Genomic DNA, 15,959 nt, shown 5'->3' with positions numbered 1-15,959 from the left:
GGCTTCAGTACCTGATCTGAAAGATCCACTCCGCCCATGTACCTATTGTAATCCAGGATACAATTAGGTTTTGAGGTGTGGGTACTGGTACCTCGTACAGGGACGGAGGTGGTACTGTCTCCGTGAATTGTTGTCAGTATAAGGACATCCCTCTTGTCCTTATATTTGACCAACAACATATTTTCGGTGCATATTCCCCTGCTTTCACCCCTTCTCATTACTTGGGCAATGTGCGTTTTTGGGAGGCCTCTTTGGTTCTTGCGCACAGTACCGCAAGCTGCTGTACCTCTTGAACCAAGGGCCTTAAACAGGGGGGTGCTAGTGTAAAAGTTATCCACATAGAGGTGATAACCTTTATCCAGGAAGGGGTGCACTAAATCCCAGACAATTTTTCCACTAACACCTACGAGGGAGGGGGGGCATTCTGGCGGTTCAATTCTTGAATCCTTCCCTTCATATACCCTAAACCTGTGAGTGTACCCTGAGGTGCTTTCACACAGCTTATACATTGTTATGCCATACCTTGCCCTCTTACTGGGAAGGTACTGGCGGAATTTAACCCTTCCTTTAAAATGTATAAGGGACTCGTCTATGCAAATGAATTTATCTGGGATGTACATCTCTTCAAATTTGGCACTGAAATGATCAATGACCGGCCTGACTTTGAATAGCCGGTCAAAGGTGGGATCATCTCTGGGTGGGCACTGTGCATTATTGTTGTAATGCAAAAATTTAAGGATCGTCTCAAATCGAGCCCGGGGCATGGCCATATGGTAAAATGGGGTGCTGTACAGAACATCTGTACTCCAATATTGCCTAATTTCTGGCTTTTTTACTATGCCCATATGAAACACCAGACCCCAAAACGTCATCATCTCTACTGCATCTACAGGGGTCCACCTAGCAAATGATGACGTGGGGTTTTGAGCAATAAACTGCTGGGCATATAAATTAGTTTGGTCCACCATTAAATTTATAAAATCATCAGAGAAAAATAATTTGAAAAAGTCAATTTCTCTGAGACCTGTGGAATCAAATTGGATTCCTGGCATGGCCAAAAACTCAGGAACCTGGGGCTCAAAATTGTCTGGTGGTGGGGTCCATACGAGATCAATTATTGGGGGGGGGTCTCAGCTGCTCTACGGGGGCGTCTTTGAGGGAGTCCCTCATCACCAGAGGAGGAAGAGGAGCTTAAGGCGAATCCTTCAAATTCCCCGCTTGCCTCACTGGCTGTGTCAGAGTCAGAAGCAAGCATGGCATATGCCTCCTCTGCTGAATACATTCTTCTGGATGACTGGGATGACATTTGGGATGCCATTTTTATTTTTGTGTTACTGGTAGTGAAATGTTTCAACACGTGTATAGTGTAGGGGGGGTACAAACTTTATTTCAACCAGGGGGGTATGTAGTGTGTAGTGTGTATGTAGTGCAGAAAAAAAAAATACTTTATACAAAAAAAAAAAATTGAAGGGGTTAAAAAAAAAAAAAATTGAAGGGGTTAAAAAAAAAAAATTGAAGGGGTTAAAAAAAAAAAAAAAAAAAGGTCCTGCGCCAAAAATTGAGCACAGATGTTGGTCAGTAACGTCCGTCACTGAACAGCGCTCAAAGGCAACAGGAATTTGATCAAAAAAAAAAAAAATAGATCAACCCTGTGCCGAAAAAGATGATCAGTGATGTACGTCACTGATCAGCGCACAGCGGCCACAGGACACCCACAAAATCACAGTGTGTGTAAAAAAAAAAATTAAAAAAAGACCCCACAGCACACACAAAAAAAAAAAAGGTGATCAGTGATGCGACACTGATTACCAGTGAGGGGCAGCAGGTGCACAACCTTTGGTGCAACTGGCAGGTATATATAAAAAAAAAAAACCTCTGCACCCCTAAAAAGTTGCTGATCACCTCAGATATAGTGATCAGCACAAAAGGCGGGGGCAGCAGACACAAAATTTAGCACTCTCTATCACTCTCTGTCACTATCTCTCTCTATCTCTCTATCTCTCACTATCTATCACTCTATGACACTGCAGCAGCAGCACTGACAGTTATATATATGAAAAATAACCCCTGCACCCCCAAAAAGTTGCTGGGGGTGCACAAAAGGGGGGCAGCAGACACAAAATATAGCAGTCTCTATCACTCTCTGTCACTATCTCTCTCTATCTCTCTATCTCTCTATCTCACTATCTATCACTCTATGACACTGCAGCAGCAGCACTGACAGGTATATATATATATATAAAAAATACCCTGCGCCCCCAAAAAGTTGCTGATCAGTTAATTTATACTGATCAGCACAAAAGGGGGGGCAGCAGTCAGTTATATAAAAAATATATAGCTCGATCTGTCACTATCTCTCTATCTCTCTCTATCTCTCTCTATCTCTCTATCTAATAACTCGCAGCAGCACAACACAGCACAACACAGCACAGGATGTCACAAGATGAAGCAAGATCCCAAGCAGTGATCAGGTAAGTATTGAGCAAGGTTCTGGTCAGTAAATGGCGACAGCTGGGCACGGTGACCGCACTGCACGCTATTCCAGACCGGAATGGCGTCTGCAGTGCAGTCCCCGTTAGTTTAAACCCCCCTCCATGGCTGTGATTGGTCCATCGGTCCGACGGACCAATCACGGCCTTTGGGGGCGGGCGGGGTGAGGTGGGGTGACACCAGTGTCACCCTTACACCCCGCGGTGATTGGTGCTGTACTTTACAGCACCAATCACCTCCGATCCCGTGTCACCGGCGAACGTTATTCGCCGGTGACACAGAAAACGCTGTAATTGGCTGTTCACACTGAACAGCCAATCACAGCGATCGCCGACGGGGGGGCTGCATCGCAGCCCCCCCTGGGCATGCAGGGACATGTCTGCTGTCAGGGACAGCAGACATCGTCCCTCTGTCACTGCGTCTCTAGACGCAGTGACAGTTAGAAGTCATGACGTATATATACGTCATGTGTCGGGAAGTACTTCCCGGCCATGACGTATATATACGTCAAATGTCGGGAAGGGGTTAATGCATGTCGACCTAGTGACCGTATTCCGATACAGGCCCATTTCAGGTCACACTGGTGAACAACATGGGATAGACCAGCGGTTCTCAAACTGTGGGTCCTGACCCCAAAGTGGGTCCTGACCACTTCAGCATGGGGTCACGACTATGTTGCTGACCATCAGGCAAATGTGTCTGTGGAGGGGGAACAGGGTATAACTCATTAAGTAAACACCCACTGCTTCCCTCTTCCATCCCCCCCCCTCCCCATTACCTACTGCCTCCCTGTCACAATAGCGATCACTTCACTCACCACACATGTGGTGGCACTTCAGTAGTAACTTGCTGGGGTCCTGTAATCATTTTTATTGTCTGATGGGTTCCCAGAGCAAAGTAGTTTGAGCACCCCTGGGATAGACTATACGTGGACTTCTCTCAGGCAGGAGGTGGTGGATAACTATGCAGCAATAATCCACTGCATACCATACAGGGAGCGACTAGCTTGTGACAGAGCTTACACTTCCTGCAGCTCCAGCAACCAGGCCACACCACCCCCCCCCCCCCCCACACACACACAATCTATTTATTTTATAGATTCCCTGAACAAATTCAAAATTGGCTTTCCTAGAATTAAGTATTTTAGATGGTCCCTTTTATTGTTTACAGAGGCTAATTTCCAGTGAAACCGTGTTCTGATCACTGTTTTCCAGATACTTTGGTATCTGATACTAATTCTATTTTATTTGTTAGTACGAAAGCCAATATGGACTTGTTACTCATTGTGCAATATACTGGTCCTTTAGTAAGTTTTAGAAATCTCATTTTTATGTACAGAGACACTGCTAGAAACACCACAGCAGACAACGACACCCCAGGCAGGGAAGAGGAACTGCATGGGCTTTCAAATATGGCAGGTGCTAGAATGAACACACTGTATATTCATGTTGCTGTGTATTATGTTCTATAATATTTTTAATACAAAGCATTTTGTTAACAAATTAATGATAAATATTTTTTTTCTAGCTGATGTGCACTCCAGTTTCAAGAATACTGTCAAGAACTGTCTTTTGAACCCTGAACCAGAGCTCCGACCTGCTCTGTCCTCTTTACTATCTCATGACTTTTTTAGGTATGTAATTTACAGTTCAGAATATATTTTCATTTTTTTTTTTACAAAAACATTTTTTATTATTATTATTACTACATTTTATTTATAAGGCGTCATAAGTGGTTTGCAGCGTATACCGACCTAAACATAACTGAAAAACTAAAACAACACAGGTAACAATTGGCAGCAAAGTTATTGGTATACAATACAGCTGAGATGTAGGGATTATATATAATCTTATGGGGAGATTTGATCTGGTTTTCGAAGTAATCTGCCTAGGTCGCTTAGAAATTAAGCCCAAATCGCTCAGTGTGTATTCCCCATAGTGATGGCGATGCACATATCACCAGGCTAGATCATTTAAGCCGCAGTATAAATCAAGTAATCGTCATTATGTTCTCACCAGAGAACCCCGTATACAACAGGTCACTCAGGACACATCACTGGTACATCTCTGTGTGTTTTTTTTTCGTTGCAAGGTACTTTATTTTTTCGTTCATGCCAATGGTGGTCACTGGGACAGTGGGGTGTGGGCGGAGCTTCAGCTACAGGCACCAAGGAGAATAGAGTTCTTCGAGTGCAGCCCAGGCTCCTCCTCCTCCACTCCCCTACAGGCTTCAGTTGTTTCTTGGTGCCTCAAGGCACAGGTACTAAGGGACAGGGCTCCGTGCCCTGTCTGAAATCTTCAGTTTTTTTTTATTTTATTTTTTTTATTACTTTTACGCTAACGGAGACAGCGCAACGCTGCTCCCCTGTGGCTGGCAGCGGCGCGCTGACTTTCATAGCCAGACCCGCCGCGCTCCAACCACAGGGTAAGCAGGTCCTCCATGTGAGGTGACGCACGCTGTTCGCAGCACGCACCGGAAGCGGTCAAGTCACCCGGGCAGGTGCAGCCCGGGTGACCCTGGCAGTGGCACCCAGTCTTTTCTGCGCTGCCACTAGACCACCAGGGCGCCATACAGTGGAGCACCATTTTTGTTAATGGTGCAGGGCACTGACGGTTCCAGGGGAGGCGGGGTCTCGATCCACAGCTCCCGGTCTCCACGCTCAGAGCGGCACAGCGCTTGTTTCCCGCCTGAGCTTAGCTTCCCCACGCCCCAGCAGCGTACTGAAGACGCCATTACGCGGGACTCACTGTGGGAGAAGTGCACCGGAATTCCTGCTCCTCTACCCGCTACGGGAACAGGTTTTTCAGCAGCCCTCTGCACCTCAGTATTTGGCTGAGTGTCAGAGAGGATAGTGTCTTTCTTTCTTTTCATCCATCTGTATACCTTTATAGTTTCAGAGGGTGTTACTGTCCACTGTATTATTGTTAACAGTGCATACAGGGCCTGTCTGTGTTAAACATGTCACAGAAAAACCCCAGACCAAAGCCAGTAAGGGATTCACCTAAGCTGCATGCTTACACATGCACGAACTGTAAGGAGAATTATTCCTCCATACAGGATCAGGCTGGTTTGTGTGAACGCTGTTCTGCACAAGGCTCCCTGGGGGGCCCTTCAGACCCAACGCAGGGGGAACCCAGTTGGGCATCCACTCTCTCAGCAGCCATGAAGGAGTTAGCTACTCAGTTAGCTGCAACCAGAGAGTCTGCTGCGCAGCCATTGCCGGCTCAGCCTGCTGCTGCTGCATCAGAGCCGGCCTGGGTACAGGGTTTGTCCACCTCTGTTCAGGATTTAGTCCTGGTGTCTGCTTCTCTGCAGTCTGCATTGAGGGCTCCACTTAAACGCAAAGAACAAGCTCCTTTAGCCTCTAATCAGTCAGATACTGGGGATGACTTGGACGACCAGATGCTGGTCGACACAGATGATGATGTCGACATAGACGAACCTGATAAGGAGGAAAGGATGACCCAGTCCAGGGTAGACTCCTTAGTTAAGGCTGTTGGGATGTCTCTTAATATACAAGACACCCACACAACAACACCTGACACACTTCTTTTTAAAAAGAAAAAGAAGGAGTTGGCACTATTTCCCTCTAACTCAGACTTAGAGGAGGTTTTAGCTGAGGCTTGGCAACACCCTAACAAAAAGTTTTTAGTGTCAAAACGCCTTATTTCCTTCTTCCCGTTCGCTCAAGCGGACCGTAAAAAATGGGAGGAGCCTCCACAGGTTGATGCTCACGTAGCCCACCTGGTTAAGGCCACTACCCTTCCTATTCCTACAGTGGCATCTCTTAAAGATCCTACTGATAGGAAGATTGAACACTGCCTAAAAGCAGTATTTTCCAATGCAGGCGTGTCAGCAAGGCCGGCCATGGCCTCAGCCTGGGTGGCAAAAGCAATTGCTACTTGGGCTGACTCTCTGCAAGAGCAAATTACCTCAGGTACACGTCGTTCAGAATTATTGTCGACAGTGGACCTCATTAGGGAAGGGGCCACATATCTGGAAGAGGCAGCGATAGATGCGGCAGCTCTCTCCTCAAAAATATCAGCATCTTCAATTGCTGCCCGTCGGGCCCTTTGGTTGCGTACTTGGAACGCAGACTCTGATTCCAAGAAAGCGTTAGAGGCCCTGCCGTTCTCAGGGGAGGTACTGTTCGGCTCTGAGCTGGACAAAATTATAGCCACCATTGCGACATCCAAAACAGCCTTTCTGCCTTCGGCCCCGGCTAAACCCAGATCTCAGTCCTTTCGGACTTTTCGCCCACAGGGGAGACCCAGAGGCCAGCCTTCTTCGAGGGCCCAGGTCTCCACAAGGCGTCCATCCGCTCCCAAGGCCAAGGAGTCCTGGGCGGGTCGCCGTCAGGCCCCAAAACAGGCCGACAAGGCCTCAGCATGAGGATCGGGCGGCCCACCAAGCATCTCAGGTGGGCGGTCGCCTGTTGTCATTTGCCGAGGTATGGCAAGCCACTACCACCGACAGGTGGGTAAACACCATAGTGGCCCAGGGCTATTCCCTCTCTTTTCAGGGGCGTCCACCAGCTCGGTTTTTCACAACAAGCATGCCCCGGGAGAAGGACAGAGCGGCTGCTCTGATCAGCTCCATTCACTCCCTACTAGCAGCAGGGGCATAGTTCCTGTCCCACTTTCTCAGCGAGGAGCAGGTTTCTACTCAAGCCTGTTCCTGGTGACAAAGCCGGACGGGTCATACCGACCCATCCTCAATTTGAAGGGCCTAAACAAACACCTCTGTGTCCCCAAGTTCAGGATGGAGTCCCTCAGGTCTATCCTGCAAGCTCTGGAACCAGAGGACTTCATGGCATCCCTGGACATCCAGGATGCCTACCTCCATGTACCAATTCGACCGGACAGCCAGTGCTACCTCAGGTTTGCGGTCAAAAGCAACCACTACCAGTTCATAGCCCTTCCCTTCGGCCTGTCGACCGCGCCACGAATCTTCACAAAGATTATGGCCACCATGGCGGCTGCCCTAAGGACTCAGGGCGTTCGTCTGCTACCATACCTGGACGACCTCCTGATATTGGTACAATCCGCCCAGACACTCCAGAGGCATCTGGAGCTGACAGTATCCCTTCTGCAGACCCACGGCTGGCTCATAAATTGGAAAAAATCCTCAACAACCCCATCACAGCGGATGGTGCATCTGGGAGCCTTGATAGACACAAAAACCCTAAGGGTTTACCTGCCAGTGGACAAATGGATACCCCTCAGAGACCTCCTAAAGGCCTTCCTGAAGCAACACAGAGTCTCCGTGCACCTGTGCATGAAGGTCCTAGGGTCTCTTGCTACGACATGGCAGAATTTGCGCAGTTCCATTCCAGGCCCCTGCAGAGGGAAATGCTGCTTCACTGGAACCGTTCCCAGCCAAGTCTGAAAACACAGACCTTCGTTCTGTCCAGGCAGACCCGTCTGTCGCTCACATGGTGGCTCAGCCCTCAAAACCTTCAAAAAGGGCGCCAGTTTGTCATTCCTCAGTGGATAATATTGACAACGGACACCAGCCTCCGAGGGTGGGGAGCCGTACTGGCAGAGCATTCCTTCCAGGGACGATGGTCAAGGGAGGAGGCACTGCTCCCAATAAACATATTGGAGCTAAGAGCCATCCTGCTAGCCCTCAAGTCGGCAGGCCCTCTGGTCCACTCCAAACCGGTGAAAATACAATCGGACAATGCCACGGCAGTGGCATACGTCAACCACCAGGGGGGGACCAGGAGCTTGGCAGCCATGAAGGAGGTAACATCGATCCTGCAGTGGGCAGAACATCACCTGTTAGCTTTGTCGGCAGTTCACATCCCAGGGGTTCAGAACTGGGAGGCTGACTTTCTGAGCCGCCAGGACGTACAGTCAGGCGAATGGGAGCTCCATGAGGACGTGTTCCAGGAACTGGTCAACAGATGGGGACTCCCACAAATAGACCTAATGGCCTCAAGCGTAAACAAGAAGCTACCCTGTTACGGGGCTCGCTCCAGGGACCCACAAGCGTACCTGGTAGATGCCCTGTCAGCTCCATGGCCATTCTCCCTGGTCTACATCTTTCCTCCAGTGGCTCTACTTCCGAGAGTCCTCAGGCGCCTCAAACAAGAGAGGACCACAGCAATCCTCCTGGCTCCAGACTGGCCCCGAAGAGCCTGGTACACGGGCCTTCAGGAGATGTCTCTGCATCCACCTTGGCGGCTGCCGGTTCGTCCGGACTTGCTAGTACAAGGACCATGCCTTCACCCGAACCTGCACAGACTAGCTTTGACGGCGTGGCTCTTGAGATGGAAGTTTTAAGAGAAAAGGGTTTTTCATTGCCGGTCATAAAGACCATGATAGCAGCAAGAAAACCTGCTTCCTCCCGGGTCTATTATCGAATCTGGAATGCTTTCTTCACCTGGTGTGCGAAGAAGAGCTTTCCGCCTAGGGAGTTTCGGTTATCCAGGATCCTGGCCTTCTTGCAAGCAGGCCTGGATTTGGGCCTAAGGTTGTCCTCATTAAAGGTCCAAGTTTCCGCTCTTTCTATTTTGTTTCAGCGGAAGTTGGCAAAGAGGATGGCAATACAGACCTTTTTGCAGGGGGTCCTTCACATACAGCCTCCCTTTGTACCCCCAATTCAACCTTGGGACCTCACATTGGTGCTATCAGCACTACAAAGATCTCCGTTCGAGCCTCTGGAATCCTCAGAACTCAGATGGCTAACGTGGAAAACAGTTTTTCTACTGGCTATTTCCTCAGCCAGAAGAGTTTCGGACCTGTCAGCCTTGTCCAGTGTCTCTCCATATCTGGTGTTCCACTCAGACAGGGCAGTCTTGCGAACTCGAAAGGAGTTCCTACCCAAAGTTCTTTCCAGTTTTCACATGAACCAGGATATTGTTGTTCCTGCTTTTTCCCCGTTGGAGGATTCCCCAGAGATACGCTCTTTAGATGTTACAAGAGCTTTAAAGGGCTACGTTACTAGGACTCAAGAAATTCGCAAGACAGAGGCCCTTTTCGTGCTCTATGATGCAAACAAGAGAGGCTGGTCTGCAATGAAGCAGACACTGGCTCGATGGTTACGGTTAACTATAAAGCAGGCTTATGTGTCTTCCAATAAGCCAGTTCCATCTTCCATTAGAGCCCACTCCACGCGTTCGGTAGCGACCTCTTGGGCGGCTCACCAGGGAGCCTCTGCAGAGCAGTTGTGTCGCGCAGCCACTTGGTCTTCTCCACACACTTTTCTAAAGTTTTACCAATTTGACACGTTCGCCAGGGCAGATGCTGCTTTTGGGCAACGCGTCATCAGTGCAGCTCAGGTGCGTTCCCTCCCGTAAAAGGGACAGCATTGGGACGTCCCACTGTCCCAGTGACCACCATTGGCATGAATGAAAAAAGGGGATTTTGGTCCTACCTGTAAAATCCTTTTTTCTGAATCCATGGTGGACACTGGGCGCCCGCCCTCGCACACTGATCTACAGTAATGGGGGACGGCTTACACCTTCCTGAAACTTATTCTTCCTTCGGGTTGCTTGGTTTCTTTCCTGTTTCTCTTCCTTTTCCTGTACCTTGCGGGTAAGCTGTTGAACAAACTGAAGCCTGTAGGGGCGTGGAGGAGGAGGAGCCTGGACTGCACTCGAAGAACTCTATTCTCCTTGGTGCCTGTAGCTGAAGCTCCACCCACACCCCACTGTCCCAGTGTCCACCATGGATTCAGAAAAAAGGATTTTACAGGTAGGACCAAAATCTCCTTTTTTCATCAAAATTGGTTCAGCTCTTTGTAATCCTGTAATATTTGCTACTGTCGTTTAACCAGTTTTTACTTTTTAAATAGAAATGATTTTCTGGAGGTTGTCAACTTCTTGGAAAGTTTAACTGTGAAAAGTGAAGAAGAGAAGAATGAATTTTTCAAGTATGTTTATTTCAGTGTTTTAATTCCTATTTGTATATAAGCATATGCTATGTATATAAGCATATGCTATGTATTTTGGTTTAACACTGGATAAAACCATGTTGTGTCTTTCTCACGGAAAGAGATCTTTCAGGCAATACTGTTTTGGAAAAGGAATATTTAACCCGAAACACTTTTAGAAATGGGCCATAATGGTAAAATACATTGATCAAGCCTCAGGAAACTACATCAAACCAGATTTAATAGTGGAATGCATTTTCCTTATCTTGTTTATAATCACTCCTCCCAGGTGAGAGTCTTGACGGGTTGTAAGACCAAGAGGTTTATGCTAATACATCCCACAAATCGGTTTTTACCTACAATGGTCTTAAAATACTTTTCTTTACATTCACAATCAGGAGGTTCCACTTTAGGTTTGTGGCAATCCTTTACTAATGACAACTAGACGCCTCTGGCATATCCTGTGCCATAATTGCTCTTAATGCTCATTTATCAATTGATCTCCCACTTTTACATGTCTTTCCTTCTTGAAAATTTAGGTTTACTTTTTACAGTGTTGGGGATTGGCAGGGGGGTCCACAGTCTAAGCCACGGGTGTCAAACACAAGGCCCGCGGGCCAAATCCGGCCCGCCAGACCTCGTCATGTGGCCCACGCAAGGAGATAGCACACAGGGGCAGTGTGTCCCAGCTCCTGCCTAGGCCACCTCCTCTCACCCACCCCGCGCGCACTCGCTCGCTCGCCGGAGCTGTGGGGTTGGTTGCTGGGACTGGGACGTCACGCAGCTGGCGATCCGTGCTGGCCTGCTGGTAGTAGCGGTAACCGTGTGTGCGAGGCGGTTGACTGAAATAGGTTAGTAGTGTATAGCTCTGGCTGGTCGCTGTATGTGGGGATCTCTGTCACTGAGGGTGACATTTACACACCAGGCCATGCTCTCCTCTAGTCACTGCGTGTCTATCTTGCTAGCCCACATTAAAATGTCTTTCCCAAAATGGTGTCACCTCCTCTAGCATCCCTAAGGCAGCTCTGTACCTTCTGTCCCGGTCTACCACTGAACCCTGCACCTCAATATAATTGGTACCTGATGTGGAATTAAATTTTTGCAGCATAGCTCTGTGTTTGATGGCCCACCATTTTTGTTATCGCATTATTGTTATATGCATGTCCTGTTTCATACTGCTTTTAAGTACACCTTGTAGAAGTTTTCTGTCATTTGTACTTTTTGGGGGACCGGCCCTTTGAGGGTGACCAAACTGCTGATGCGGCCCCCGATGAATTTGAGTTTGACACCCCTGGTCTAAGCCATCTACTTGAGTTTTAATGCAACAGAGGGTGAGTGTGGATCGGGGCGGAGCTAGAATGAACCGCTCCGAGACACACCTCCTTGCGCTCAGTAGTTTTGATTAAGTTCAAATGAACTAAGTAAAGTAATAAAGTTTTACAGCTGCAGCATGCACTTCTGTGAGCCCGTCTAGACTCACTTTAGAAAAAATAAAATTGGGGGAGTTGAAGTGAATTGCGCTGCTGTTTTAGAAAATAATAATAATATGAACACACTGGTTTGGCTGAATAAAGATAAATGCTGGACACACTGTTGCTTTTGCAAATTTTATATGAAAAGAGTAAATATAGATAATACATAAACATACATTTATTACATAAAAACAATACTAAAAATATTTCATGAATTGGGATCCCAGTTATATAAGCTATGATGGCTTTTGCGAATTTTCAGCAATATAGGTTGTTTCAACAGAATTGTGCAAATGTATGCATATAATGGTAGTTTGCAGTACCAAATAGGGGGAAAGGTCCAATTGAGGCAGAGGCCAGTATTCAATGAGAAATTTTCTCCGTGCATGGCGAGAGATTTTTTCTCTCGCCATGCACTCTCCGTGTTCCGGAGCCTCCTGCTCCCCCTATTCAACGTGTTAAAGACTCGCCGCCACTCGCGGCGAGTCTTAACCCCTGCAGCGGACGAGCGTCCGCGGCAGGGAGCTGTCAGGGAGCCGGGGGACGTAGCAGCCAAGAGAGATTAAAGTCTCTCTTGGCTGCTGTAGGGGATATGGGGAGGGGAGCAAGGCTCCCCTGGACCCAGGCAGCACAGGCTGCCCCCCCTATAGCCAGCGGGGGGCCCAGTATTCACTGTACCCGAACGTGCATCGGGTGCAGTGAATATATGAATATCTAATGAGCGGCTCGAGCGCTCCGGCCCCCTGCTGGCTGCACTGTGTAAAAAAAAAAAAAAAAATTGTAAAAAAATATTTTCTTTTTAATTAAATATATATTCATGTGCTATAGGCACATGAATAAAAATAACATGGCCCTTCACAGAAAAAAAAACCTGATTTTTTGACACCAAAATTAAAAAAAAAAAACCTTTACGTTCAAAAGTTCACATTCCAGCTCTCCATCAAAAGATGGAGAATTTCTACACGGAGAGAGACGGCGAGAATCACTTAGAAAGACGGAGAATATTTCACATTGAATAGGGTGGCTCGCCTTTGGAGAAAAAAAACCTCTCTCCACCGCGTGAAAAGCACAGACTCCAGAAATCACAGCGAATTTTTCTCATTGAATACTGGCCAGAGTATGGATTTACTGCGTGTGGACTGACCTGTAAATTCAAATCACAGGGGATAGTGTGTAGTCACAGGTTTTGTATTATGCTCACCCTGGGGGATAGCACCTTCTCCTTGCTTGTTTGCGGGGGTCTCCAGCGAGCGGTCCCAGTTGTTATAGGGATGGAGTTCCTTCTAGATGTAGCTGACACTCCTCTCGGCAGCACACCGGTGTGACCTGCCTGTAGTCAGAGACGGATCCACCATCCTGACCACGGCGGCGTAAGGAGTGACTTGGGTGATGGAAGGAGTACTCCGCTCTGTGGTGAGATAGTGTTTTCCTCACTGTAGCGTGGAGAGCGGTGGACAGCTGATTGCCGGCAGCTGATTGCTGGCACTTCAGCTGGGGGTCAAATGCAGAGTCAGCGGTGAGCCAAAGGTGAGCCTGTGCAGCGGGGGACCCGGTCAGTGCGGAGCGGCTGATTGCCGGCAGCGTGGAACGGGCTGCGCTTCAGCTATGGAACAAGCTGGGGGTTTGCTGAGTGGATCTCCAATTCAAATGTGATGATGACGTCAACGCGTTTCGTTCCCGTAATCAGCTGGGAAATTTTTCAAGACGAATGACTGTGTTCTAGAGGAGACTTTATTTATAGGCATGGCATTGCTTCAATAGCCAATTGATCAAATAATCAATTGGACCAATTTATGTTTCTTTTCAGCAGAGAATTAAAACCAGTAACAAGTGTAGCAGGTCATGTTGCATACAGTGTATCCAATAAATCTTATATACAACTATTTGTATTGCATACAGTGCGTCCAGTGAACAAATAGCTTACAAATATTTATTAACCATGCACAAACATATATAGCTTGGATATGATATCAACAGCTAATTTAGGCATAAAATAGCCAGTTGTTAATAATAAATGTGGTGGAAATTAAACATGGTATATAGTCATAAATCGCATCAAGCTATGTTTACATTAATAATTAGCGTTAAATACAGTACCATATATACATTTATTTGTTAATTAGTTAAACATCAATTATGTGAGAAGATTGAGACTGCTTTCATTCATCCATTTGTAAAATAATTGCAAATACAGAATCTCTAGGTAGTTTATTAGAGGTTTATAAATTTATATATTTAAATAGTTCGTAGTATAGTTATAGGGAAATAGAGATCAGATAAATACTATATATGTGTAGATACCTGCAATGTAGGAGTTTACATCTGCTATACAATTTGTTGGAATCCACACATATTCATTATTATAGCATTAGATCTTATGAGAGAGTTCAATAGGGGTGTGTTCCTATATTTATAACGCATTTATAGCAAAGAAAGATCCTCATTAAAAATCATAGTCTAAGTATATATTTAGATAATTAGTAATAAAATTAGAGAAAGAGAGAGAGCAAATAGAGAATATATGTACATATATATCTATATACAGAGGGATGGTGCGTTTTTTCAGAGACATAGTGGGGGATGGTTGTATTCTCATAGCATGTATATTGCAACCACCAAGTTAGATAGTATATTCATTAATTGTATTTTATGCATAGATGTATTTATTTATTTATTTATGAAGTGAGGTCCACACTCCACAAAGATGATGGTCCTGAGTAGGGTTTGGCAGAAAGAGTTTGTTCCATCAGATACATTAGAGGTATATAGTCTATATTCAGAGGATTTATTTCTATGGTGAGCACCATTCTATCTATCTTCAAGGCATCACCACCTCCACTACTACATCATCATTAATGTTGTATGTTTTACTAAGAGTCCCATAACAGTGGGTTAATCCTAAATTTCCTAGGAGTATGTCTCTCAGGGGGTGGGGCAAGGGAGGTCTGCAAACCCGGGATGTCACAATTAAATGCGCATGCCGGGTAGATCCCTGTCACTCCAGCCCATGAGAGACATAAAAAAGATCCATATTGTGGTATACTATTAGAGGTTAGGGAAATTATGAATTTAAGTCTAGACATGTGAAATCTAAGGCTTCATTTAATCCCTGAGGACTCAGGGTATCAAGTTTAAAGATCCAAGCTGATTCTGCTGGACAGAGTTTCCTAAAGCGATCACCTCCTCTTTTTGTATTCAAGATTTGTTCAATTCCCATAACCAGCAGTCCAAGTGGGTCCCCCCCATGTTTTTCAGAAAAGTGACGTGGGATGCTGTGGTTATGTATTTTCTTTAGTATGTTATTCCTGTGCTCCCTAAATCTACTTTTCAAGCTCCTGGTCGTACGACCCACGTATTGGAGCTTGCACGGACACTCCAGTACATACACACAGTAAGCTGTTTCACAGTTGATAAACTGTTTTAATGGAAAGGTTTGTTTATTATGGGTGGATGTTATTATTTTCTTTTTGTTAGACATATATTTGCAAGTCAAGCATACATTCTTGTTGCATTTGTAGCTACCAATTGGTTTGGGGGGAATCCAAGTAGACATTGTGTCATGTTTCATTGAGGGTAGTAAGCGTGGAGATATGTAATCTTTAAGATTTCTGTTTCTCCTAAAGGTAATCCTGGGCTTGGTCAGGACCCCTTGTAGGATCTTGTCATGAGACAGTATTTTAAAATTCTCCAGTACAATTTTCTTGATTTGTTGGGACTTATTATTAAATTTTGAGATGAACGCAATTGAATTATTTGTTAGATGGTCTATTTTATCTTGTTCCTTGGGTTTCAGGAGGTTTTCTCTTTTAACTTTATCCACATGATCTAATGCTTCCTGTAGGATTCCATCTGGGTATCCTCTTCTCTTAAAATTCGCTGGAGACACCCGCAAACAAGCACGGAGAAGGTGCTATCCCCCAGGGTGAGCATAATACAAAACCTGTGACTACACACTATCCCCTGTGATTTGAATTTACCGGTCAGTCCACACGCAGTAAATTCATACTCTGCCTCAAGTGGACCTTTCCCCCTATTTGGTACTGCAAACTACCATTATATGCATACCTTTGCACAATTCTGTTGAAACAATCTATATTGCTGAAAATTCGCAAAAGCCAT

General features: G+C 46.2%; 1 protein-coding gene across 3 annotated transcripts in view; it reads left to right on the top strand.

Moving 5' to 3' along the window:
- SCYL3 (SCY1 like pseudokinase 3) overlaps positions 1-15,959 on the top strand; it is a 164,764-nt gene that overhangs the window by 54,858 nt on the left and 93,947 nt on the right. For all 3 annotated transcript variants that reach the window (XM_083156701.1, XM_083156703.1, XM_083156702.1), the window contains exons 5-6: positions 4,018-4,123; positions 10,291-10,368. In XM_083156701.1, the coding sequence (XP_083012827.1) occupies positions 4,018-4,123; positions 10,291-10,368 (184 nt within the window). The remainder of the gene's footprint in view (positions 1-4,017; positions 4,124-10,290; positions 10,369-15,959) is intronic.

This window comes from Crinia signifera, chromosome 8, assembly GCF_055691185.1.
Source record: "Crinia signifera chromosome 8, ASM5569118v1, whole genome shotgun sequence".
NCBI lineage: Eukaryota > Metazoa > Chordata > Amphibia > Anura > Myobatrachidae > Crinia > Crinia signifera.
The sequence above is the reverse complement of the archived record's forward strand: the minus strand, read 5'-3'. Positions and strand labels throughout refer to the sequence as shown.